The sequence below is a fragment of the Balaenoptera musculus genome, chromosome 15 (genome assembly GCF_009873245.2).
Source record: "Balaenoptera musculus isolate JJ_BM4_2016_0621 chromosome 15, mBalMus1.pri.v3, whole genome shotgun sequence".
Classification (NCBI taxonomy): Eukaryota; Metazoa; Chordata; class Mammalia; order Artiodactyla; family Balaenopteridae; genus Balaenoptera; species Balaenoptera musculus.
Genome location: NC_045799.1, coordinates 15380028 through 15406375, shown reverse-complemented (window position 1 = coordinate 15406375; position 26348 = coordinate 15380028). Strand labels below are relative to the sequence as shown.

General features: G+C 41.4%; 2 protein-coding genes across 3 annotated transcripts in view; both read left to right on the top strand.

Annotated features, from left to right (window-relative positions):
• The window catches only part of LOC118880560 (transcriptional adapter 2-alpha-like), a 39292-nt gene extending 34446 nt beyond the window's left edge, over window positions 1–4846 (top strand). The window contains exon 2 of the mRNA XM_036824215.1: window positions 3570–4846. Within this exon, the coding sequence (XP_036680110.1) occupies window positions 3652–4389 (738 nt within the window). The 5' untranslated portion in view covers window positions 3570–3651 and the 3' untranslated portion in view covers window positions 4390–4846. The remainder of the gene's footprint in view (window positions 1–3569) is intronic.
• Window positions 4847–8064: 3218 nt separating this feature from the next.
• Window positions 8065–9826, top strand: PI3 (peptidase inhibitor 3). 2 transcript variants are annotated; one of them, XM_036824122.1, is made up of 4 exons: window positions 8085–8207; window positions 9054–9077; window positions 9150–9443; window positions 9664–9826. In XM_036824122.1, exons 1-3 carry the CDS (start codon window positions 8111–8113, stop codon window positions 9440–9442), a joined length of 414 nt encoding a protein of 137 aa, XP_036680017.1. In that variant the 5' UTR covers window positions 8085–8110; the 3' UTR covers window position 9443; window positions 9664–9826. The 2 variants fall into 2 exon arrangements, with proteins under 2 accessions (XP_036680016.1, XP_036680017.1); XM_036824121.1 differs by having other exon boundaries at window positions 8065–8207; window positions 9054–9443.
• The last annotated feature ends 16522 nt before the right edge of the window (window positions 9827–26348 follow it).

The window sequence follows — 26348 nt, the reverse complement described above, 5'->3', positions numbered from 1 at the left end:
TGGCAGGTACCTGCAGTGTCTTCATCAACAAGCATTTCAACTGCTCCCAGAATGCCTTCCTGCAGGGGTTGTAAATCAAATGCCTATCTTTTCCCAGACTCTTTCACATCCAGGATTTCACGTGTGATTTGGGTTCTTACAGTGAAATGTGCTTGTACAATAGCTGAAGTTCTTTTTTCTGCTTGAACTACCTAGAGTGATTTCTTTTGACTGCATCAGAATAACACACTATTATATTTTTACATTATGACACATAATTTAAGCATCTCTTCTTAACACTTGCATTAATGATTACATGTATATAGGGACTTCCCTGGTGGTCCAGTGGGTAAGACTCAGCACTCCCAATGCAAGGGGCCCAGGTTCGATCCCTGGTCTGGGAAATAGGTCCCACATGTGTGCCACAACTAAGAATCCACATGCCGCAACTAAGAAGCCCACATGCCGCAGCTAAAAGATCCCACGTGCCGCAACAAAGACCCAGTGCAGCCAAAATACATAAATAAATAAAATAAATATTTTTAAAAAGTGATTACATGTATATAATCACTTCTTTAGATACAACTCTCAATTAACCTTTCTCCACTCACATGATTGCTTAAGTTCTTTATTCTAATTTATTATGAATTTTAATTTTCTTTATTTGATATGTTCAGATCACTTTTGCTGTGATGAAATAAAATCCATATTTTCAGGCAGGACAAGAAAAAATTAAACATAAAATTCTCTCTCTGCATTCGTTTGGGCCTCTTCCCTCCCTCCTTAATATGCAGTGTGCATCTGCATTACACATTAACCAAACCTCCTCAAAGATAATAGTGTCTGCTTGACCATAAAGATAATTTTTTCCCCTTTCTTTTGACACTAGCAGTGTAACTTCTTAAAAGAATAGCATTCTTTCCCAACTCTGTAGTGGGTCATGGACTTGCTGCTCTCTTTGTATGTGCTTACCCGGACTATGTAACCTTGGTGAACTTTGTGTAAAGTATCAGTATGTCATTTTGATGTATGATCCTTTGTCTCGAAAATGTATATGACTGTGCCTTCAACTTCCACCTTGAAGTTGGTGGAAGTGGAACAGTTTCTCAGAGCTTTCTGAGAGTCTGTCTTCCGGTTTATAATCCTCAGTTTGGCTCAAATAAAATTCCCTCTTTTCTTCTTAACTTGACTGTTAACTGAAGTTTTGTCGACAGTTGTGACAAGTAAAAAACTTAGAAACTAATACATATAAAGGAAAAACTACTCATACTTGTCCCCTCCCATCATCATCATGTAACCAATGTTCACAGCAGTGTGTATTCCTTCAAACCCTTTTCCTTTTTCATACATAAATATTGTCAGGAGTTCTATATTCGACTGAAATGTTATCAAAACACATATATTACTCTCCTACTTTTTTTTCTGTTGGTAAGATTTCGTGGACATTTATATTTATAAATGTAATCGGATCACATCAGACTTGATGAGTTCTTTGGTAAAGCAATATTTATTTATTTATTTGTTTGTTTTTATTTGCCTTCTCCTTCCTTCCATCCTACCTTTTTAACCTGTATCCTCCTATCAACCACTCAGGGAATGTATATTAATATTATGATGTGCAGCCTTCTTAATATAACCAAAGTGATATTTGTTTACTATAGCCAAGTTAAAAACATAATCTCATTATGTGCAATCATCTGTTTTAGGACTCTCTATTCTGTTTCATTTGCATATCTATCATTGTTGTAATACCACTTTATCATAATTATTACAGCTTTAAAATAAACCTTGATATTTCCTATATCAAGTCTTATTAAATTATTCTTCTTCAAGAATATCTTGGCTATCTTGTCTTTTGCATTTTTTGTATGCATTTTAGAATTATATTGTCTTTTTTTTTTTTTTTGTTTAATTTTACAAAAACCTTTCTGGGGGTTTGATTGCATTGAGACTAAAAATCAGTTTGAAGAGAATTGGCACCCTTATCATATTGAGTCTTCCAATCCATGAACATGGTATACCTTTCTGTTTTGAGGGTGTTAAAAAATGTCTCTCACTAAAGTTTTCTAATTTTCTCTGTAGTGGTTCTGCACAAAATTTATTACATTTATTCATAAGCTCTTCATATTTTATATAATTATATATATCATTAAAATTTCATTTACTGATTTGTATTGTTGATGTATAGAGTACCATTGATTTTTGTATATTTCCTTTGTATGTGTCTGTCATGATAAACTCTCATTGATTCTAACAATTTATCTGTAGATTTGTCTGGAATTTTTTGAACACAGTTGCATCATCTTTGAATAATGACAGTTTTGTTTTTTCTTTCCAATACTTACTTGCACCTTTTATTTCTTCTACTTGTCTGATGTTATAGAATAGGGTATCCAGAATAATATTGAACAGAATTGGGAATAGTTCCTGATTTTATAAGGAGAGGTTAAAACCTTTCACATTTGTGTATGATGTTTGCTATGGGGTAGTTTTTATCGCTTTGAAAGAATTATTCTTCATTCCTAATTTGCTATTTTTATATTGCAACTGCATCTTGAATTTTATTGCATGCTGCTCTGTATCTAAGCTTATATTTTTTCTTTAATCTGTTAGTGTGGTGAATTACATTAATTGAGTTTCTAGCATTAAACTACCTTTGATAGCTCAGATAAATTAAAATTAGTCACAAAAAATTGTCCTTTTTGCATATTACTGCATTCAGGTGGTAAGTGACTCATTTAGGATTTTTTGTGTTCATGAATCTATGTTCTATGACTGAGATTGGCTTAGAATCTTCCTTTTTCATAGTATCCTTGTTGAGAATTTTATTTTTTAACAGCTTTATTGAGATATAATTGACATAAATTCTTATTAAGTTCTGGTATCAAGATTATGTTTACTTCATAAAACGTGCTGGAAATTGTATCTTATTTTCTATTTATGTCATATTAGAATTAGTTGTTCCTTGATTGCCTTATAGAATATGCATATGAAGAAATCTGATCCTAATGCTTTTTTTTGGTCAAATAATTGTTGACTGTTGATTCCATCTCTAGGATGTTTACAATATTATTCAGATTTTCTACTTTTTCTGGTGTCTGTTTCAATTTAGAAAGTTTTTTTTTTCTATGATCCTTTTTGTATCATTTAGATTTTTTTTTTGGCACGTGAATTGAAAGAAAATAATGAACCAATTTCACCAGTTTAAGGATATCATGAAGCAGAAATGCAGAAGTCCAGAGCAGAAATAACCAAACAACAGGAGGCAATATCTAGATAAAAGGAGGAAAGGGTGCCACCCTGAGCTGTTTTGTGCAGGTCTAAGAATGAGTTAAAATTTTTATTTAGGCGGAGGAGGGGGACGCGGTGAGGGGGGTGGTGGTCAGCTTTGTTGTATGTGTTGGCCAGTTCTGAAATCTCCTTGAAGGAGCCTTACACTGAGGAATATCAAAGCAGCAGTCTTTGCCAACTGGGGAATGGACCGTTTGAGTTCCTTAAGCATGTTTCACTCGAGGATTTGAGTACAAGAAACATCAAAGTGATCATACTTATGAAATAATGACCTCAGATTTTCCTGTTCCTGACCCCAGCTGGACTGCTCAAGAAGAAACGGCACTTTTAGAAGCTGTGATGGACTGTGGCTTTGGAAATTGACAAGATGTAGCCGATCAAATGTGCACCAAGACCAAGGAGGAGTGTGAGAAGCACTACATGAAGCATTTCATCAGTAACCATCTGTTCGCATCTACCCTGCTAAACCTGAAGCAAGCAGAGGAGGCAAAAACTGCTGACACAGCCATTCCATTTCACTCTACAGATGACCCTCCCCAACCTGCCTTTGACTCCTTGCTTTCTTGGGACATGGCAGAATACATGCCAGCTCGAGCAGATTTCAATGAGGAGTTTGACAATTATGCAGAATGGGACTTGAGAGACATTGATTTTGTTGAAGATGACTCAGACATTTTACACACTCTGAAGATGGCTGTTGTAGATATCTATCATTCTAGGTTAAAGGAGAGACAAAGGGGAAAAAAAATTATAAGAGACCATGGATTAATCAACCTTGGAAAGTTTCAGTTAATGGAACGGCTGTATCCCAAGGAAGTCCAAGACCTTTATGAAACAATGAGGCGATTTGCAAGGATAACGGCGCCAGTGGAGCATGACAAGTTCATTGAAAGCCATGCATTGGAATTCGAACTCCGAAGGGAAATCAAGAGGCTCCAGAAATACAGGACAGCAGGCATTACCAATTTTTGTAGTGCCAAACCTAGGATCACCTCAAAAAGACTCCAGAAGAGGAATGCCTCAAACGCACTGTGCTCTCAGAGGTTCTCCAGTACATCCAGGACAGTAGAGCCTGCCAGCAGTGGCTCCGCCGGCAGGCTGACATTGAATCTGGCCTGAGTCCTTCTGTACCAATGGCTTCGAATTCAGGTAGACGAAGTGCACCGCCCTTGAACCTCACTGGCCTCCCTGGCACAGAGATGTTGAATGAAAAACAAAAGGAGATCTGTCAGATGGTGAGGTTGGTCCCAGGAGCCTATTTAGAATACAAATCTGCTCTACTGAACGAATGTAACAAGCAAGGAGGCTTGAGACTGGCACAGGCAAGAACACTCATCAAGATAGACGTGAGCAAAACACGGGAAATCTATGATTTCCGCATCTGAGAAGGATACATCACTAAAGCCTGATGCTCTCTGGGCCTGGTGGGCCAAAGGACAGTACGGGCATTCTGGAGTTTTGTTTCTGAGCTGAATTCTCCTTGTAAAAGGAGGGGAAGAACAAAGGAAACCTTAAGTTGTATTAATGTCTACTTTCTTCTCCACCCTGCTTTAAAATACTCCTGTTGTTGGTACTGTGCTGCAGAGTTATGTGCTAGATAAGCTATTATTAATTGTGTGTGGGCATTCATTCCTAACACCTCTTGTAACTAAAACAAGAACCATGGTACCTCACATCACAGTGTTGGTAGAAGTAGAACTAAACCAGTCTTTAGTCCCAGGAGTCCAGCTCAGATCCTTGTACTTGCTTGGGAGGTTGGTTTTCTGATTATCTGTTTTGCCTTCAAACATTACAAACAGATTTAAAATAAAGACGTTATATAGAGAGAAAGCTTTCTTTTTCTGTCTGAGGATTTTTTTAAGCTGACAACTTATGTTTATGAGCAAAGAGGAGGGAAATCTCCCCATGATGGTCTTGTCCCAAACTGCATCTTCAACTTTAATGTCTGGCTTTGTAATTTGCAGTCTGGCTGTCTAATCTGCAGTAGACTTTTGAGGAGGTGGCACTGGATATAAAATGTCTCTGTTATTTTTAGAATTAATGGATTAAAATGTTTTGCTACTTAATTTGTGGGTGTGTCAAATATTCTGGTAACTAAAGCACACTTAGGGTGTTGGATGCACAACTCATCATGCTGCACTGTCTCTGCTAACATGTGTGTCCTGGGCTCACCCTGTTCTCACCCTTGGCTTCCCTGGATACCAGACCCCTGTGGATGGAGGTGATGCAATAAACCTCAGTGTTGCTTAGATTAAGACCTAAACCCTAATTTCTCAATGGTGAAAGGCTAGCCTACAATAAGGAGCTACTTGTAAAACAAAAGGAAAGCCTCTTCATATATGGAACTCACTAGATATGAGGGTGAGTGACCCCACCATATCTGAAACTTGGTCCTCAAATCTTTCTGCACAATAAGAAGCCAAACTCAGAGTCAGGGTTTTCCCTTTTCTGTTAGAAACAAAGTTGTATAGAAATACTTCAGAATCCTCACAAATTACCTCCAGTAGCTGACTGATTCTTTAATTCTTTCAACATTCAAAATGTCTAATTCAAATATTATATGCTTTGTTGGAAGTATCTGCTCACACTTCTTGACTGATGTAAATATGCATGCAGTTTGCTAATAGACTTCATCTAGGGGGTAACAAATGAAAAGGAAACTCTTAGGATCTGAGGGAAACAGAATAAAAGACTTCAGTGTTTAAAAAATTTTTTTATTTATAAACCATATCATAGACAAAGGACCTTTCTCTATAATATATAAAGAGTGCCTAGAAATTGAGAAGAAAAAGGTTAATGACTATACAGGAAAATGAGCAAAAGAAATGAAGTTTTCAGGTAAAGAAATAAAAGTGGCTTTTAAAATATGAAGAAACGCTTGAAATAATTCATGATAGAGAAATGCTAACTAAAAACTTCAGCAATGTATCACTTCTCGCCCATCAGATTGATAAAAACTAAAAGATTTTGCTCATGTTCAATTTTACTAGCTGATCCAAATTTACTTTCAAATAGGTTGCATGAATATATACTCTCACTAGTAATGTGTGAGAGTTTCTTTTCTCTACAGATCAACAAGAAAAAGATAGACCACCCAATTAGAAATGAGCAAGATGCTTGAATTAACAGAAAATTAGAAAATCCAGGAAAGTGTTACCTCTGTGGAGGATGGAGAGGGAAGAAATTGGATAGGAGTAAAGGCTAATAGGGTAATAGGCTATAGAGTAAATAGTCTCCTTTTTCACCTGGCAGGTGAGTACAGGCTTCCATTTTAATGCCTTAATTCTTTAAAGAATATAGGTATGTTCTACACAATTCTTTTGTTTGTATAGCTTACTTTGCAGTGAGCTTTTTTTTTTTTTAAAGTAGCCTGCAGACTCTAATGTTCTGACATTTGTTTATATCTCCTTAATGTTTCAGCATTGGTGGGCATGTGGTCTGAGTCCAAAGAGACAAAGGTGAAGATTTAAACAACTGGCTTACTATAAAATAATTAGTTTGCTTTAATCCCTGTCTCACCCAGAACTCAATTGTCATTTCCACACTTCAGGTTCTGTCCCTGACAACACCCAACTTCTGGGTATTCATTTTCATTACTCTGAACTATGGTAGCAATGACAAAATACCTTCTCAGACTAGCTTAGGCAGAAAGCCAATTTATTGGGTCATAACCAAAGTAGGGGAAGGGTGTGGGAAGAGCTGCTCTCAAGATAAAGGGGAATGAAGGGCTGGCTTGTGCCTTCCGAATCCTCTCTCACCATCATTTCTCTGATTTTCTAAGTGAATTAGTTTCCTTTTTCTCACACAGTTAACCTCCTCCCAGACTGGAACCATAGCTTCTGGAGTTCCCAGGCTCATCTCTACCACCTTTACCAAAAGGAGGGACTTCCCCCTTCCCCTTAGTGTCTATTCAAATAAAGGACGTCAGTAGACCTGAGACACACACACACACACACACACACACCCTCCTGTGACTGGGTGTCAGGCTTTCACAATCAGCAGTCCCCATTAGATTCCTAAGTTGATGGTACAAAGAAACAAGAGTTCTTCAGAAGAAGCAGGGTGCTGTTCTAAGAAGGAGGAAGCCATGTTGGATGTATGCACTGTAGATGTCCACCTTATAGATGATTTATATTTTCTTCCTTTTATTTTATGGGTGTTTTCTCTCTTCTGACTGTGATTTCAAGGGCATCATGCCATTCCAGATGTCAAATTCTACCTTCCCTGTTACTTTCTTGGGGCATTTCAGAGACTACCTGTGAAATGGAAAAGTATACTGATTAGTCATTAGACGTTCAAGGCAAACATGCCTTTGAGAGTTTTTCTTGGGGTTAGGGGAGAATGAAAGAAAAGCCCAGCTTGATGCTGGGAGGGGTAAACTGTTAGGGTAGGTCTGAGTGGGTCTTGCAGGAACAGGGAGTAACTGGGGAACACCTTGGCTATGAAAACTGAACACCAGACCTACCACTGACTTGTTAAATGACCATGGGTGATTCCTTTCTCTTCTTTGGGCTCCATATTCTTTCTATTCTAAGTATGAAGAATTTGGCTGTAATGGTGCCCAAGGGCCAGCCAGCCCTGCTTCTTTGTGAGAAAGTGAGGTAACTCTTGGGACTATCAGAGATGATGCAACAGTAACTGCCATTTCTCCCTGTGAATAATCCTTGGGGAAAGGCCCAAGGTCCCTCCCAGGATGGAGGTGAATATTTCCTGGTAGAACTAAGAAAATGTATGCCTTGTCCCTTGTGAAACCAGAGATCCACCCTTGGTGCCAGGCCAAGCTGGAGCTGCATAAAACTAGGTTTGGCCTCAGCTCTTAGCCATTCACCTTCTTGACAACATGAAGTCTGAAAACATGAAGTCCAGAAACTTCTTGAGCCCAGTGGTGGTACTTCTTGTCCTTGGGACACTGGTGGCACAGGCAGCTGTCATAAAAGGTGAGTGGGGAAGTGGCCTGGGTGGGGCTGGGTTGGGTTGAGGAGAGGCTGTTGGGGGCAGCCTGGGTACTGACAGGGGGTACTTCCAGAGCAGCAGGCAGGGCTAGAGCCCACTCTTCAGCCTGGACAGTAGGTTTCCAGCATATCCGGAGAAGTAGGAAGTTGCCTGCTAGACTCTACATGCTTTCCATCCCAGGACTGAGATATCAGGGCTGTTTGTGGAAGGAGTGTTGTTACATGACCTTGGTCTCAAGTGTTGGTACTTGGACAGAACGTTCAATGAAGTGAGGGGCTCCAGGAATCTGATCCCTTGTTGTGGGGTCTGTCCCCTGCCTGTCTGCCCCATAAAATCACCTGTCATCAGTCCTCTAAGAGAAGGTTAAAAACCAACAGGGCCTCAGAAATCATGTAGTTTGAAGACCCCTATTTTCCAAAGGAGGACATTGAGGCCTAGGGAGGGGTGAGGATTTGTCAAAACAATCTCCAGAGCCAGGATGGAGCTCAGGTCTCCTGGTAAGTGTCTCACGGCTCCTTTCCCTTCCATTAAGTTTCCTCAAAGATGCCAAAGTGACCTTACCACCTCTGAAAGACACTTCAGTCTGGCATATCCTCGTGAGGGCCCTAGGACCCAGAATGGAGGATGAGGGGAAGAGATGGACACCCGAGGAACCCTGGTCCCAGCCTTCCAAGAGCACAGACCCCAGCTAGCCCTGGTGACCCTCCCCTATCTCAAGTCACATTTTGAGGGACACTGCAGTGAACAGTGGCTGGACCTGGAGGAAAGACTAGATGGTTAAAGCAGATACACTGTTGTAAATGTGGGGATATTTCTTTGTTGTTCTAAAGGTCAAGGCACTGCAAAAGGACAAGATCCAGTCAAAGGACAAGATCCATTCAAAGGACAAGATCCAGTCAAAGGACAAGATCCATTCAAAGGACAAGATCCAGTCAAAGGACAAGATCCATTCAAAGGGCAAGATCCAGTCAAAGGACAAGATCCAGTCAAAGGGCAAGATCCAGTCAAAGGACAAGATCCAGTCAAAGGACAAAATCCAGTCAAAGGACAAGATCAAGTCGAAGTCACACTCCCCTATAAGCCTGGCTTCTGCCCCAGGATTCAGATCCAGTGCGCCATGATAAATCCGCCTAACAAATGTCTGAGAGATTCTGATTGCCCGGGGAGAATGAAGTGCTGTGTGGGCAATTGCGGGAGAGACTGTGTGAATCCTTGGTGAGGTGAGAACTGGGGGGAGGAAGAGGTGACCTGTGAAGGCACAGAAAGGCTGAGCGGTGGAGAGTGATCCTAGGTTGGTGGGGGAGAGGACATAGGGGGGTGATGGAGAGATTGAGGGGTCTCATCCTGAGAGGGATGACGAGTGGGCTTGGTCCTGCCTCCCACTGCCTCTGAGTCTTTGACCTGCTGAATCGCATCTCTGATTCTCTTTTCTCCTACCAGGCGGAGTCTGTTCTCGCTGCACCTGTGAAGCCCCAGGGGTGCAGATCCTGGTGCCTGTAGCACTACCCTCTCCCACACTGCCCATTCTTCCTTTCCTCCAGGGTGCCCAAACCTGGGATGCCTCTCTCATGTACTTTCCAATAAAAGACCACTTTCTACTCCATTTGTTTCTGGCTCCTATGACTTCTGGGCTCCTGGAGGCTCTGGGGAGATGGGTGTGGAGTTGGGACTTCCAGTTCCCAGTGGCGAGTGGAGAGGGACCCACGGCAGATGTTACTGATGTGTGAAGGAGAGCGGGGGCAGGAACGAAAGGCCCATTCCTAGGGTTCACTGTAGAAATCCAATAATCAACCCAAGAACTGCAGCCTCCATTTCACCAGGAAATGGAAACCTAGACATTTTGCCTTTGGCCTTGGACGGGGGAAATAAAACCCAAAACCTTCCCAATTGACCCCTACTTCTGACCTGGCTATGATCAGCCCTGTCGGTGTGACTAGCCAACCCTTGTGGCTAAATCTATAGCTCCCTCCTTCTTTTCCTTTCATGTTTCCCAGGGATCTATGTCCTCCCAAGAAGACATAGAAACACATGCTGGGAAATCCCTGCTCATGAAGCATTTCCCCTATTCATGCCTGAGATGCCTCCAATAACACGTAATTCCTTTGGGTTAAGCAATATCCTCTCCCAGCTTTCTGTTTTAAGATGTGAATGAGGAGGCAAGACACATTGAATCCGTGATCCTTTCTTGTGATTGCTGAATAATGTTCTCTGGAGACATACAAGTTGGGGCAGAGCAGACTCGAGGAGTGAAGACAGCAGAAGGGTGTATGTTGGGCAAACTTTGATGAACTCGTGGTTCTGCTGTTGGCTCACCTGCCCCACTGTCCTTGTGCAATGAAGTTCTCAGGGAAGGTCAAAGCTGCAGGGGGAGGAGCATTTGGGGTGAAGTGGGCAGAGCACAGGCTTGGGCATCAGGAGACCTGAGTTCTAGCCCCAGCCTCCTCCCCAATTGTTGGATGACCTCAGACAAATCTCTGATCTTCAGTTGTCTACTCATTCTGAGGAGGGTTGGATGAAATTATTCTGGAAGTATAATAATGAATGTGAGTTCAGCCCTGACATTATGGCCCTGAAACACCTCTTCTTTTTGTGTGTGTGTTGGGCTCCTGCTAGAGGGGAGGTGGGGAGCAGAGGCTTTGTTGGGGGTGAGAGAACAGAGAGCCCGCTGCCCCTTGGTCTGTCCCAGGGGCCTACAAGCCAGGGTTTCCCTCTCATTCTCCAGGGGATGGACTGGACTGAGCATCTTGGAGCACAGGTGAGAGCAGTGGCTAAACTTCTGGCCTGACAAACACGTAATACACCATCGGTGGTAAGAACAGTTTCGGTGTTTTAGTGTTTTCTCTGTTCCAGATCCTGTACTAAATATGTTATATGTATTGTCTTATTTATTTTTCATTAGAACTCTCTCAGATGGGTAGTATACACATCTTTAATTTTGTTAAGAGATTGAAACCATGAAAGCTTCACTTAATCACCCAAAGACACACAGTGAATATGTGATGATAAATCCTATTTAAAAATTAAACTAAATCCTATTTTAATTTTTAATTTTTAATTTTTTTGGCTGTGCCACGCGGCTTGTAAGATCTTAGTTCCCCAACCAGGGATTGAACCCGGGCCCACGGCAGTGGACTGCCAGGGAATTCCCATAAATCCTATTTTTATTATAAACTAGCAATAATCAGAAAATGGAATGGAAAAAAATTTCCACTTATAATATCAACACAATTAAACCGCTCAACAAATAAACTTAATGAGAAACAGGCAGAACTTTAAAAAAGAAATGTAAACAAGCGTTCATGTAGCACAGAAAAAAGCCTTGAATAAATAATTAACATGCTCCCGAATGTGAAGATTCTGTATGGTGAAGATAGCAGTATTTACCCCTTCGATTTTGTCTCTTTTCCCCCCAGCTTTACTTATTTATTATTATTATTATTATTATTTTAAAATAAATTTATTTATTTATTTATTTAGGGCTGCGTTGGGTCTTCCTTGCTGCGCGCAGGCTTCCTCTACCTGTGGCAAACGGGGGTTGCTCTTTGTTGCGGTGCGTGGGCTTCTCATTGTGGTGGCTTCTCTTGTTGCAGAGCATGGGCTCTAGGCGTGTGGGCTTCAGTAGTTGCTGTGCGTGGGCTCAGTAGTTGTGGCATGCGGACTTCAGTAGTTGTGGCTCGCAGGGTCTAGAGCGCAGGCTCAGTAGTTGTGGCGCACGGGCTTAGTTGCTCCATGGCATGTGGGATCTTCCCAGACCAGGGCTTGAACCCGTGTCCCCTGCATTGGCAGCCGGATTCTTAACCACGGCACCACAAGGGAAGCCCCCCTCCCCCCAGCTTTAGTGAGATAAAAATTGACATATAACATGAATGTTTAAGGTGTACAACGTGGTGATTTGATACATGTATACCCTGCAAAATGTTTACCACAATAAGAATAGTTAACAAATCCTTCACCTCAGGTAATTACCATTTTGTTTTTGCTGTTGTTATGATGAAAACATTAAAGCTCTACTTTCATAGTAACTTTCAAGGATAAAATAGTTTTGCCCCTGCACAGCCTCCCTTGGTGATCTTGGCACCGGATTTACAAAACAATCCAAGCAAGGGGTTAGGGACAAAGAAAAGTCTGTGGGTAGATGTACCTCCCCCCCACCTTTTTTTTTTTAACATCTTTATTGGAGTATAATTGCTTTACAATGGTGTGTTAGTTTCTGCTTTATAACAAAGTGAATCAGTTATACATATACGTGTGTCCCCATATCTCTTCCCTTTTGCAACTCCCTCCCTCCCACCCTCCTTATCCCACCCCTCTAGGTGGTCACAAAGCACCGAGCTGATCTCCCTGTGCTATGCGGCTGCTTCCCACTAGCTATATATTTTACATTTGGTAGTGTATATATGTCCATGCCACTCTCTCACTTTGTCCCAGCTTACCCTTCCCCCTCCCTGTATCCTCAAGTCCATTCTCTAGTAGGTCTGCATCTTTATTCCTGTCTTGCCCCTAGGTTCTTCTGACCATTCTTTTTTCTTTTTTTTTTTTAGATTCCATATATATGTGTTAGCATACAGTATTTGTTTTTCTCTTTCTGACTTACTTCACTCTGTATGACAGTCTCTAGGTCTATCCACCTCACTACAAATAACTCAGTTTCGTTCCTTTTCATGGCTGAGTAATATTCCATTGTATATATGTGCCACATCTTCTTTATCTGTTCATCTGTCGATGGACACTTAGGTTGCTTCCATGTCCTGGCTATTGTAAATAGAGCTGCAATGGACATTTTGGTACATGACTCTTTTTGAATTATGGTTTTCTCAGGGTATATGCCCAGTAGTGGGATTGCTGGGTCGTATGGTAGTTCTCTTTTTAGTTTTTTAAGGAACCTCCATACTGTTCTCCATAGTGGCTGTATCAATTTACATTCCCGCCAAAGGTGCAAGAGGGTTCCCTTTTCTCCACACCCTCTCCAGCATTTATTGTTTGTAGTTTTTTTGATGATGGCCATTCTGACCGGTGTGAGATGACATCTCATTGTAGTTTTGATTTGCATTTCTCTAATGATTAATGATGTTGAACATTCTTTCATGTGTTTGTTGGAAATCTGTATATCTTCTTTGGAGAAATGTCTGTTTAGGTCTTCTGCCCATTTTTGGATTGGGTTGTTTGTTTTTTTGATATTGAGCTGCATGAGTTGCTTGTATGTTTTGGAGATTAATCCTTTGTCAGTTGCTTCATTTGCAAATATTTTCTCCCATTCTGAGGGTTGTCTTTTCATCTTGTTTATGGTTTCCTTTGCTGTGCAAAAGCTTTTAAGTTTCATTAAGTCCCATTTGTTTATTTTTGTTTTTATTTCCATTTCTCTAGGAGGTGGGTCAAAAAGGATCTTGCTGTGATTTATGTCATAGAGTGTTCTGCCTATGTTTTCCTCTAAGAGTTTGATGGTGTCTGGCGTTACATTTGGGTCTTTAATCCATTTTGAGTTTATTTTTGTGTATGGTGTTAGGGAGTATTCTAATTTCATTCTTTTACATGTAGCTGTCCAGTTTTCCCAGCACCACTTATTGAAGAGACTGTCTTTTCTCCACTGTATATGCTTGCCTCCTTTATCAAAGATAAGGTGACCATATGTGTGTGGGTTTATCTCTGGGCTTTCTATCCTGTTCCATTGATCTATATTTCTGTTTTTGTGCCAGTACCATACTGTCTTGATTACTGTAGCTTTGTAGTATAGTCTGAAGTCAGGGAGCCTGATTCCTCCAGCTCCGTTTTTCTTTCTCAAGATTGCTTTGGCTATTCGGGGTCTTTTGTGTTTCCATACAAATTGTGAAATTTTTTGTTCTAGTTCTGTGAAAAATGCCAGTGGTGGTTTGATAGGGATTGCATTGAATCTGTAGATTGCTTTGGGTAGTAGATTCATCTTCACAATGTTGATTCTTCCAATCCAAGAATATGGTATATCTCTCCATCTATTTGTATCATCTTTAATTTCTTTCATCAGTGTCTTATAATTTTCTGCATACAGGTCTTTTGTCTCCTTAGGTAGGTTTATTCCTAGATATTTTACTCTTTTTGTTGCAGTGGTAAATGGGAGTGTTTTCTTAATTTCACTTTCAGATTTTTCATCATTGTTTTATATCAATTTTATGGGGAGAAATTTAGGAAGAAATGCCTTTCACAATTTCATTCAGCAAATCAGGGCCACCAAGATCTGGTTCCCTGTTTCCTAGACCAGTGTTCATTCTACCTTCCTATGGAACTGGCTATTTTGATCAAATTGTTACAAACGTAAATTTCTCTGATTCCAACGGATGCCTAAACATTTGTCTCCTGGCAGCTGGAGCCCACTAGTATTTTTAGTCATTTATAGTGTCAAGGGGAATTATTAATTCAAAGAAATAAGGGGTTCATGGCATGATAAGGGGCCCATTTTGGGAGACATGACTTTGGACCAGGTATCCATTGGTCCCATGTCCCCATTTGGGCCAGGTTCTGCTCACCTGGGAGCCCATACCTGGGCAGGGAAGAGAGTCTTTTCATCCCCATTCAGACATCCAGCCTCACATTCCGTCCAGGTACCCCCTGTTCTCTGATTTCCTTCCGGATTTCAGAAGCAGGCAATACTGTGCCATCACCCAGACCTCTGTTCTGATCCACTTAGACTCAGAAAAGTTCCACACACTCTCTGAACCTCACTGACACCATCTGTAAAAGAGAAGGCCAGAGCACATGGAGGTTTTCGAGCTCTTTGCAGTAAAACTCCACAAACGACCTAGAACCTAATACAGGCATATCTGACCATGTGAGTAACTCTGGGGAGGAAGTCAGGGGGAGGGTAAGAAAGTTGATTTGTTACTTCCAGGCACTATTAAGGTCACACACACACAAAAAGCCCTTTGAGCTACTCACAGTGGCTTGGTGAGAAGAACAGACATCAAACGTTCAGTGCCAGTGGAAGGATTCATATTCCTGCTCCCTACTTCCACCCACTGGATCCAGCATCCACCAAACTTGAGCGCCCCTCTGAGGCTGGGAGCCCTCTGCCCATCTCTGAGGTTTCATGGTCAGTCCCAGGGGCAGAACAACTGAGCAGTCACTGCAAAGTTTACGGAGAACTGTAAGTACTTCTTATTCCCTATCTAGAACAGGAACAAGGACACAACACTCTCTTCCCACTAGGCATATGTATCATCCTTCTCAGGGGTGCCAGTCCTAGGAGGCAAAAACATGCACCCACTGGTTATCAGCTCTTGGCAATTCCCTGATCACACAGCCTTCCATCTAGTTAGAACAGACAGTACACTCTGAGATTATCATGAACCACTTCTTTACATTAAACATGAAAAACCTGAGGCCCAGAGAGGATGATGAAGGGCTTCCCAAAGTCACAGAGTGCTCCCCCGCCATGCTGGGTCCAAAACCAAGATGTAGAGCTAACTTCTTAATAAGGTCACGTTGATGGTTTCACGCGATTTGGATCTTGAAGGATGGTCCCTAAGATGAGATCGATATTCTTGAGTGATGGAACAGTACAAGGAAATGCGTCCATGGAAAAGTACAGTTAATGGGGAAGTAGGAAATGCGTCGATGGAAAAATACAGTTAATGGGGAAGTTGGTTCATATGGAAGCAATTTGGCCGAGATGATCCTCTACAAATTTGTCAAGTCAGCTTTTCTCAATGTCAAGGCAGTTATTCTCAATGGAGTCTTCACCCACTTATTCTTCCTTTTCAATGGTCTCAACTCCCTGTGTTTCCTACTCTTATCTCACAATATTCAGAAAAATGGCTCTGATAGAATCTTTCAGCCTCTTTCATTGTGGAAGGGACTGATGGAGCCCTTGGCAACAATCTCTCCAGCTCCCTCATTTTACAGTTGGTAGAACTGAAGCCCAGAGAAGGGAAAGAATTATCCAAAGTCTTTAGCGAACAAAATATGTTTCAGTAAAATGCAGTGGAAACAAAATGCTTTTTGAACTGGTGTTTTATGATCAATGAGATGGTACATCTTTCATATCGATTCAGGTGTTAACACTTTTTTCCCTCTGTGAACTGCCTTTTCATGCACTTGTTGCCTTTTTTATTTAGCTGTTTTGATAAGTTTAATTGCTTTGTCACAGTTCTTCTTTTTAAATTTATTTTATTTATTTAAAAACTTATTGAAGTATAGATGATTTACAACGTTGTGTTAATTTCTGCTATACAGCAAAGTGACTCAGTTATACTCAGCTATATATATTCTTTTTCATATTCTTTTCCATTATGGTTTATCACAGGATATTGAATATAGTTCCCTGTGCTATACAATAAGATTTTGTTGTTTATCCATCCTATATATAATAGTTTGCATCTGCTAATCCCAAACTCCCAATCCTTCCCTCCCCCCACCCCCTTGGCAACCACAAGTCTGTTCCCTATGTCTGTGAGTCTGTTTCTGTTTCATAGATATGTTCATTAGTGTCATATTTTAGATTCCACATACAAGTGATATCATACGGTATTTGTCTTTCTCTTTCTGACTTACCTCACTTAGTATGATAATCTCCATCCATGTTGCTGCAAATTTCATTCTTTTTTATGGCTGAGTAATATTCCATTGTACATATATATACCACATCTCCTTTTATCCATTCATCTGTCAGTGGACATTTAGGTTGTTTCTATTGCCTTGGCTATTGTAAATAGTGCTGCTATGAACATAGGGGTTCACGTATCTTTTTGAATTATAGTTTTGTCTGGGTACATGCCAGGAATGGGATTGCTGGATCATATGGCAAGTCCATTTCTGGTTTTTTGAGGAACCTCCATACTGTTTTCCATAGTGGCTGTACCAATTTACATTCCCACCAACAGTGTAAGAGGGTTCCCTTTTCTCCACACCCTCTCCAACATTTATTATTTGTAGAATTTTTAATCATGGCCATTCTGACTGGTGTGAGGTGGTACCTCATTGTAGTTTTGATTAGCAAAATTGAAATATATTTGACATATAACACTGTGTAAATTTAAGGTGTGCCACATGTTAATTTGTTACACATATATTGAAATATGATTGCCATTGTAGTGATAATTAGCACCTCCATCATGTTACATAATTATCTTATTTTTTTAGTGGATGGAATAATTAAGTTCTACTCTCTTAGCAAGTTTGATGATTATAATACAATATTTTTGTATATATTCACTCTACTGTGCATTAGATCTTTAGGACTTATTTACTACTCTTTACAAGTTTGTACCCTTAAATAACATCTCTCTTATCCCCCCTGTACCTTAGTAACCACCAATTTGCTCTCTGTTTATATGAGTTTGGCTTTTTTAGATTCCATATATAAGTGATATCATACAATACTCATCTTTCTCTGTCTGACTTTTCTCACTTAGCATAATGTGTTCAGGGTCTATCCATGTCGTTGTAAATGGCAGGCTTTCCTTCTTTTTCATGGCTAAATAATATGCCATTGTATACATGTATTTACATATACCACATCTTCTTTATCCATTCATCTGTTATGGGCACTCAGGTTGTTTCCATACCTTGGTTATTGTGACAAATGCTGCTATAAATGTGGGAGTTTATATAGTATTTGTCTTTCTCTGACTTATTTCACCTAGCATAGTGTCCTCAAGATTCATCCATATTGTCACAAATGGCAAGATTTCATATATATAACATTTATATATATGAATAATAAAAATGAAATTTTGAAAAATCTGGAATTTAACGTAAGGAACTAAAAAAGGACAGAGTAAAACAAAGGACAACTAAAGGAAAATAATGATAAAGATAAAATCATAAAATTTCTAAAGTCAAGAATAGGAAAACAGTAGATCTAATTAATAAATCAAAATCCTATTTTAAAAAATTACAAAATAGTGAAACCACGAGCTACTTAACCTAGATTTAAAAAGGAAGAAAAAATAAAATGGAAGGAAGCAGAAATAAATATAATAAAGTATAATGGTGGAAAGCACCATGGTATGAGAAAAAAAATGATCCTGAGACTACTTTGCAGATTGGCTTCTTTTCTCACCCTTTTGGCTGCTCTCCGGGTCCCATGGTCCTGAGGATGAGGAGTCTGCGAGAGGGATTAGGTGGCTGGGCGACGTCCACGTGGTTGCTCTTTGGGTGAGTTTCTATCTTCCCTGAAATACAATCGAGCTGTTATTTTCAAGGCTCATGGTGAATAATGTTTCAGTTTCACTAATTGGGGCCACAAACAAAGTTCATGATATTTAGAATACAGAGCCTTTAAGTAGCTGATCTGCCAAACCAATCAGACAGAATTTTTCTCAACTTGAACTGCATCTCAGAGAGGATAGGCCAGGCAGAACTGGAAGAGAGCAGTGAAGATGCACAGAGGAAAAGCACAGTATCTTGGTAGTACCTTCCCTATGTGACCGTGAATGGACAAGTGTCACCACCGTGGCCTGAGAAGGGTGTGGCGATGTTCAGGAATGAGGGTTTGGGTCACACCACCAGGTAAGCCACGGGGAGTCGCGTTGATGGTAGCTGAGGACAAGGAGACTAGAATGGGGTGACGAGAAGGGCGAGGATGACGAGCGGTTGTAGCCCTGACACCAATTGTAGGGGCCGGGGCTGTAGTTTGCCCCGCAGACCTTCATCCTCTATGGTTTCCTGCAGGAAGAAAGCCCACCAGAGCTGTTCCCAAATGTGTATGGAGATGTGAATCCCCGCAGCAGAAGGAGATGTGCAGCTCAGACCCCCTTCGAGAAGCAACTCGCCACCCAGCTTCTCGGGGTGTGTTAGCTGATCACGGACAGCAAGTGCTTCCCAGCCACAACCTGGTAATTGAGCTGAGGTCACACGATACCCAGGGGACCCCTGGCCAGGGACAGAGTAAGGCTGTGGTTCAAGGGTCCTAAGGGAGGACACCTCTAATGGAAAATCCTTGCTCCAGAGCTCCCCCAATGGGCTGGCAGGGATGAGGTCAGATCAGCACAGCGATGCTCCTGGTACCTAGTCCTGCTTCCACTCCTTACCTTGCACAGGTGTTCCTTTGCCATGAAACTTGTGCTCCTAACTCTGTCTCAGCTCTTGCTCCCCTGAGAATGCAATCTGCAAAACGTGGCGCATGGAATTATCAGGATTCAGGCTCAGGGCATTGTGAGAATGAGTGTCCAGGCAGCATGATCACAGCCAACAACAGCTCAACGACTGTGTGATGTGGACCCCTCTGCTGTGGTCCTGGACACTCACCGCAGCCACCAATGCCCCTGGTTGGGTGCTGCTGCGGATGACAATACTGCATTGCCCTGGGAAAGGCTGCCCCTTGGTCCTCGCTGCTTTGGGTCACTCAGTGGAGATCTAAGTGTCAGGTGGGAGCATCACATTTGCCAAGCATCTTAGCGCAGCCCGAGGTATCAGAGTGAAGGAAAGTGACCCTTTGCAACGGGAAGCCAGAATGTCCATCAAGAGTCAAATATGAACTCCAAAGGGAGGTACCAAAATGTAGTGGTCAGTCAACGAACGTCAAGTACCCTCCATGAAACTCCAGAGACTTTTCACATTGGGAGAACAGCACAAATGTTGCCACCTCGGAAACAGAAGGCCACACTCCCTAGTCACCATGGAAATGTCCCTGGGAAAGTGCCTTCTCTTATTGGACCACACAGCAAGACACCTCTTCTATCAGTTTCTCTACGAGCAGTCATTTCTTTCACAAGGTCACTTTTAATGGACCTGAATCATTTTTTCTGCCCCTATTTTAATCCCAGGTTATCTTCCCAGCTTTTCCACGCTAGATGGTACTTGGTCTTCCCTAGTCTGCAGCTGAGTGTTTTTAGATACTAAGGCACTAATTCTTCAATAATACTTGTCCCAGAGTTGTTTCCTCCTGAATCACCCTAGAGCACCCCACTGCTGCCTCCGGTCAGAATGATGTCACGTCTTGTCCAGCCAACATTGCCAAAGCCTTGGACATCCGTTCCGCTTCTCTCCCTGGAAGTGAGATGCTGCAGCCATTGGCTACCAGGAGAAATCCTCGCTTCTTCCTTTCTCTGTGTCTGCTTCTAACAATCACTAGTCCTCACATCCATGATGGCGTTTGTGCCTGGGTTCTTAAAACAAGCACTCCTGCATATGTGCTGACTGCAAAGAAGGAAGAGGGAACAGGCATCTGGACTTTCCAGCTTCCACGGGGGATGTGGCCTCAGCCTCCCACTCCCAAGACTGACCTGGTGCGATACTCCCTCATTATAGGAAGGGTGTGTGTATGCTTAGAAGTCAAGACATGAAAGATGTCTAAAGCATTCTCATTCCCACTGTGAGCCTCCTCTTCATTCTGTGTTCTGGTCCCAGCTTCTGGCCTGTCGTTTAACCAGCTGTTAAAAGGAAAGGGGATTGGATGGAGCAGGAAGGCTCCAATATTCTCTACACCACCTACTGCCTCATCACACTCTGCATGTCATGGTGAGGAGAGAGCAAGGATCACAGGAAAGGTGAGAACTTCTGGGGCTGCATGATATTAGTGAAATCATCAAGAGATGCTTGCTGAAGTTCCCAGAATGGGCAGTGCAGCCAGAAAACATGTGGTTCATTGGGAACAGCTCAACTGCTACCACGCTCCTGCCAGAGACATAGTGTTCCCCAGCTGAGGAGCTTTTTGCCGAGATGAAGCCCTGATGTCATATCTGCAGGCTTTGTGTGCACCCTGGGGTCACTGATAATTTTTGGACATTCTTTGGCCACTTCTTAGGCTCTCCTTGTCCAGAGCCTCCTTGCATGAGGAGACTCTGTTCTAGCCAGCCATGCACGTCTGCCCCAGGGAGTCCGGTGTGACAAGGGTCATGCACAGACACCTGGTGCTTCTCAGCTCGTCCCAGATGCTCTGAGCCACAACCTTCCATTGCATTTGGAGTTGGAAATCCCCTTGGACATGGTCCAGACAAACACCCTCATCTCGAAGATGAGAAAACTGAAGTCTAGGGGCACCATCGAAGTTCACACGAGGGGTCAAGGACAGAGCTGAGGCCGAGAACTACCTGTCCTGATATAATGGTTTTTGCTCTTTCTGTAAGATATTGAATAAGGTAGGAGGATGAGTAACCTTTCAAAGAAAGACTTTATGATCTTTTCGTCTGACCTGAACCAGACATCATGTTCATGGCAGAAATTCCAGGGGAACAGAATTTCTCAAGCCAAAGTGTAGAATCAAAGATAACGTAGATTTGGGGAGAAGATGAGAAGAAGTCAGCTATGAACTGATGCTCCACAATTTGCCAAGTTAGCCATTGTCATGAGTGTCCTGCCTCATTTTGGTGTCCTCTCAATGATCTCTCTGCTCTTCTTGTGCCAATTTACTCCTCACCAGGCAGAGACCTTTGCTTAGAGTCTTGGAGTCTTTCTCAAGCAAGGTGGGTCCTAAGAGCTCAAGCCACCCATTTTACAATAACTGAGACAGAGACCAATGGTGGATGGAACTTGCCCCAAATCAACAGTGGGAAACCAGTCTCATGGGGAAAAAAATAGGAATTGTGTTTACTTTAGTTTGCATTTCTTTAATTATAGGTGCACTTTTATATATATATGTAGGCCACTTATATATATATGCCACTTGCATTACTTTTTCTGCCATCCATATATTCCTGGTCTGTGTTCATGTTTCTATTAGGTAATCTGTTTTCTTTATTGTATTGTAAACGATCTTTCTATATATTATGGAATATATATTCCTATTGTATGTATTTACTCATATTTTTCCAATTTCTAATTATTTTTCCTACTGTAGGATTGATTTTGTCCTACAAAAGTTTTTCATTTGTATGTGGTTATCTGTATCAATTTGCTTTCAGAAAATCATTCCCAAATCAATAGTGTACAAAACTTCAGTTACGTATTCTTTGAGTATTTTTATAGTTCAAGTTTTATGTTTACATCCTGGATCATCTAAAGCCTATTTGAAGATAATGGGTGAGACAGAAATCCAGTATTTCCCCCTGAACTGCTGATAATCTGTCTCGATATCATTTACTGAGTTATCTAACATTTCTCTGGTGACGGGGAATTCTGCCTTTATCATTTGTAAATTCCCATAAGCATTGAGTTTCTCTTTTCTTCCATTATGTTGTGTGTATTCCCTCACCATTACTGTATGTTCTATTTCAGTTGATATATTTTTATGACAATTTTGGTGGCGTTGAAATCAGTCATTGGACTTATTGTTGTGATCATTTCGAAGTGTATACAAATACTGAATCATTATGTTGTACACCTGAAGCTAATATAATGCTATATGTCAATTACACCTCAATTAAAAAATAAATGTATTAATATGATTTCAAACATGTTACTGAGATGTTCAATGGGCTCTGAAAAGTAAGAACACTAAAACTCAAGTCAAACGTCTGATGAAAAAACTGGACCTTTAAAATAAAGCCAAGAGCTGAAGTTCTGCTGAGAATCTGGAATCTATGCATTAGGACACCTTTAGGTATTGTGAGCTGAAAGAACCAATGTTTCATAAAGGTCGGGACACAGAAGGACAGCTGACCAAAATCTGCTTGATAATGCTGCTCTCAACACTCAATTATGTCTTTTCTTCCTTCAGTTTCCCCAAAGGAATTGTCCTTGATGAACACAAATACTGGCCCAATATATCTGACCCAGGATTTCTTACCTTTGACACTATTACCACTTGTGGGGATCAGGGCTTTCCTGTGGATTGTAGGATGTGTGGCAGCATTCCTGAGCTCTACATACTAGAAGGATCATCCCCTCAGGTTATGGCAAAATATCCCCAGGCACTGCCCAATGTCCTCAGTGGCGCAAAATCATCCTGATTGAGAACCACTGATCTATCCTAATCCCATTACCCCAGAACATTGGATCTCTCGAAGCACTAAACATACTCAAACGCTGGAAAATTTCCAACAAGCTTAAGTCCTTTCCCACGTACCAACCCGTAATTGTTACTTTAGGAAAGTTATCATCAGACAGTCTCCTCAGCCGTCTTTCCTGATCTTCCGGTTAAGTTATGTGACTGTCAGCATGACACTCAGTTTTTAGGCTCCACTAAATTGCAGGCGAATGGCTCTATTTTTTTCCAAAAATTCCCTGTAGCATAAATTGCTACACAGTCTTTTCCAATTATTTGGGCCCCTTTGCAGAGGTAGGTTTTGAGGTTTGTCTTTGAGGTTTGCTCTGACCACAGGAGGTTCTTTTTTTTTTAAATTTATTTTATTGAAGTATAGTTGACTTACAATGTTGTGTTAATTTCTGCTGTAGAGCAAAGTGATTCAGTTTTATGTATATATATATATATATATATATATATATATACACACACACACACATTCTTTTTCATATTCTATTCCATTATGGTTTATCACAGGATATTGAATATAGTTCCCTGTACTACACAATAGGAACTTGTTTATCCATCCTATATATAATAGTTTGCATCTGCTAATCCCAAACTCCCAATCCATCCCTCCCCCACCCCCCGCCCCCTTGGCAACCACAAGTCTGTGCTCTATATCTGTGAGTCTGGTTCTGTTTTGTAAATAAGTTCATTTGTGCCATATTTTAGATTGCACATATAAGTGATATCATATGGTATCTGTCTTTCTCTCTCCGACTTACTTCACTTAGTATCATAATCTCTAGGTCCATCCATTTTGCTGCACCTAGGAGGTTCTTCTTAGTTTTATTTTTCTGTGAATCTCTCTGGGAGTTACCTTCAAATCTGACTTAAAGGTAAACTAGTTAGTCTGTAGTTGAGTTTTTTGCTCTCATGGAGCGGCAGCTTCCTCCTAATTGCTTACCACCAAAATCTCCAATGTTTTTTAATTTTTTAAATAAATTTATTTATTTTATTTGTTTATTTTTGGCTGTGTTGGGTCTTCGTTGCTGCATGCGGGCTTTAGTTACGAGCGGGGGCTACTTTTCGTTGTGGTGTGTGGGCTTCTCAATGCGGTGGCTTCTCTTGTTGCGGAGCACGGGCTCTAGGCGCGCGGGCTTCAATAGTTGTGGCGCATGGGCTCAGTACTTGTGGCTTGCGGGCTCTAGAGCACAGGCTCAGTAGTTGTGGCCACTGGCTTAGTTGCTCCACGGCATGTGGATATTCCTGGACCAGGGCTCAAACCCACGTCCCCTGCATTGGCAGGTGGACTCTTAACCACTGCGCCACCAGGGAAGCCCCTCTCCATTGTTTGTTGTTGTTTTTTTAATTAATTAATTTATTTATTTTTGGCTCTCCATTGTTTTTAAGAGTGCCTTCCAGCTTGAACTTTCCCACACTCTGTTCCAAAAAAAGTCGGTTCCTTTGGGGAGAGCTTTAGAGCTTTCTGTTGTTAAAGACTGCCTCTTAACCTGGGCAAAATCTCTGAGCTATGTCTATGGCGCTGTGATGGAGATAGTGGTTCACTTCTCTGGAGGTGAACCCCTGTTTTACACACAGCGTTCTGTGCATGGGCAGAAGCCTCTGGTCTTACAGACATTTATTTCCTGGCATGAAAACTCCACCCTATGAATGAGCCATTCCAAGGGCTGCTGTGGCCTCAGCATTCTTGACCTTCAGTCTGTGGGGTAGAGCCTCAACCCTACAAGTGGAGTTGGGGTAGAAGAATGGAGCTCCCTATCTCTTGGCCACACTCAGCTGGAATTTAGGTCCTGAAACGTAGAGCTGGGGGCCGGGGGAGTTTGAGATATATTGGCAGCTTATACCTCCTGGGGAGATATAATCCTTGATAAGGACGTGGGAGAATGAAATCTTGCATTTGTGACAACATGGATGGACCTAGAGTGTATTACGCTAAGTGAAATAAATCAGACAGAGAATGACAAATACCATATGATTTCACTAATATGTGGAATCTAAATAATAAAACAAATGAACAAACAAACAAAACAAGAACAAACGCATAGATGGAGAGAACAGATCAGTGGTTACCAGATGGGAAGCTGGTTGCGGGGAGGGTGAAGGGGATCAATTGTATAGTGATGAACGGTAACTAGACTTATGCTGGTGATCCCTTTGTAGTGTACACAAATATCAAATTATAATTTATATAATGCCAAAAATTTAAAGTTTGCTATATAACAAATTTACCTCAATAAAAAAAGAACTTTCATTTGGAGCTCAACTCTAAATTTTTTAAAAGGGCATGTGCAGTGCTGTGGAAAACCAATTGAATGAGATCTGTTGTTCTTTTTGTAAAATGCCTAAATTTGCAGCAAATATCTCTAATAAAATCTTCTTTAAAGAAGGAAAGAAAGAGAGAGAGAGAAAGAGAGAGAGAGAGAAAGGCAGGTGAGAAGTTGGCGGACAGAGTTACTATGCTAGGGAGCCATCTTTTTCCTCAGCATCTCTCTGCCTCCCCCCGGGTACCAGCTCCCCTATGTGCATCTATAGATCTGTTTCTCGCCACTGCTTAAGATAGATACTCTCTTTGTCACCAAGCAAGTGGGAACAACACACACTTTTACAGCAGTGCAGAAAGAGTTAGAAGGGTTATTTGGCCTGGGGTTCACATTCCGAAATGACCTCAAGTTAGACTTTTGACCTTAGTAACAAACAAAGTTTATACAAAGTAATGGAGACATCAAGGCAGCATCAAAGTAGAAAACATTCATTAGACCACTTAAACTTACGCAGTGCCCAATGCACGATATTCTCCATATTATTTTGCTAATAGCTTACTATCTTGCCTTGTCTTTGTACCTGGGTGGGTTCCAAAAGTTAATTTGTTCAAAGTAAAGTCTTCAAATGTACCCATTTCTGAAATCTGTTGGGAGGGTTGGGGTTAAATTGTCCTGGATACAAAGTGAGAAGGGGGGAGTTTGTCAGACCTGATAAATGCTCTGGCAAAGACAATTCCCTCCTATTGCTTCCGAAGCCACTGCATAAAGCAAGAATTATTAAGGGCCAGGCCAGCCCTGCCACTCCCTGAAGAAGAGTGAGGACTTGCGGGTTTTCACAAGTTATGCCCCAGAGGTTATTACAGTGCCTTTTTCAGGGCTGAGAGAGCTGATATCTCCTGGTCAAATTCAGGCGCTTTTGACACTGGGCCCTGGGAACTACAGCTCCCCCTGCTGGCGGTTGCCTGCCAGCGTCGATATCAACCGAGATCTAGCCTCCACGTTCACCCACACGCTTTTCTCGCGTC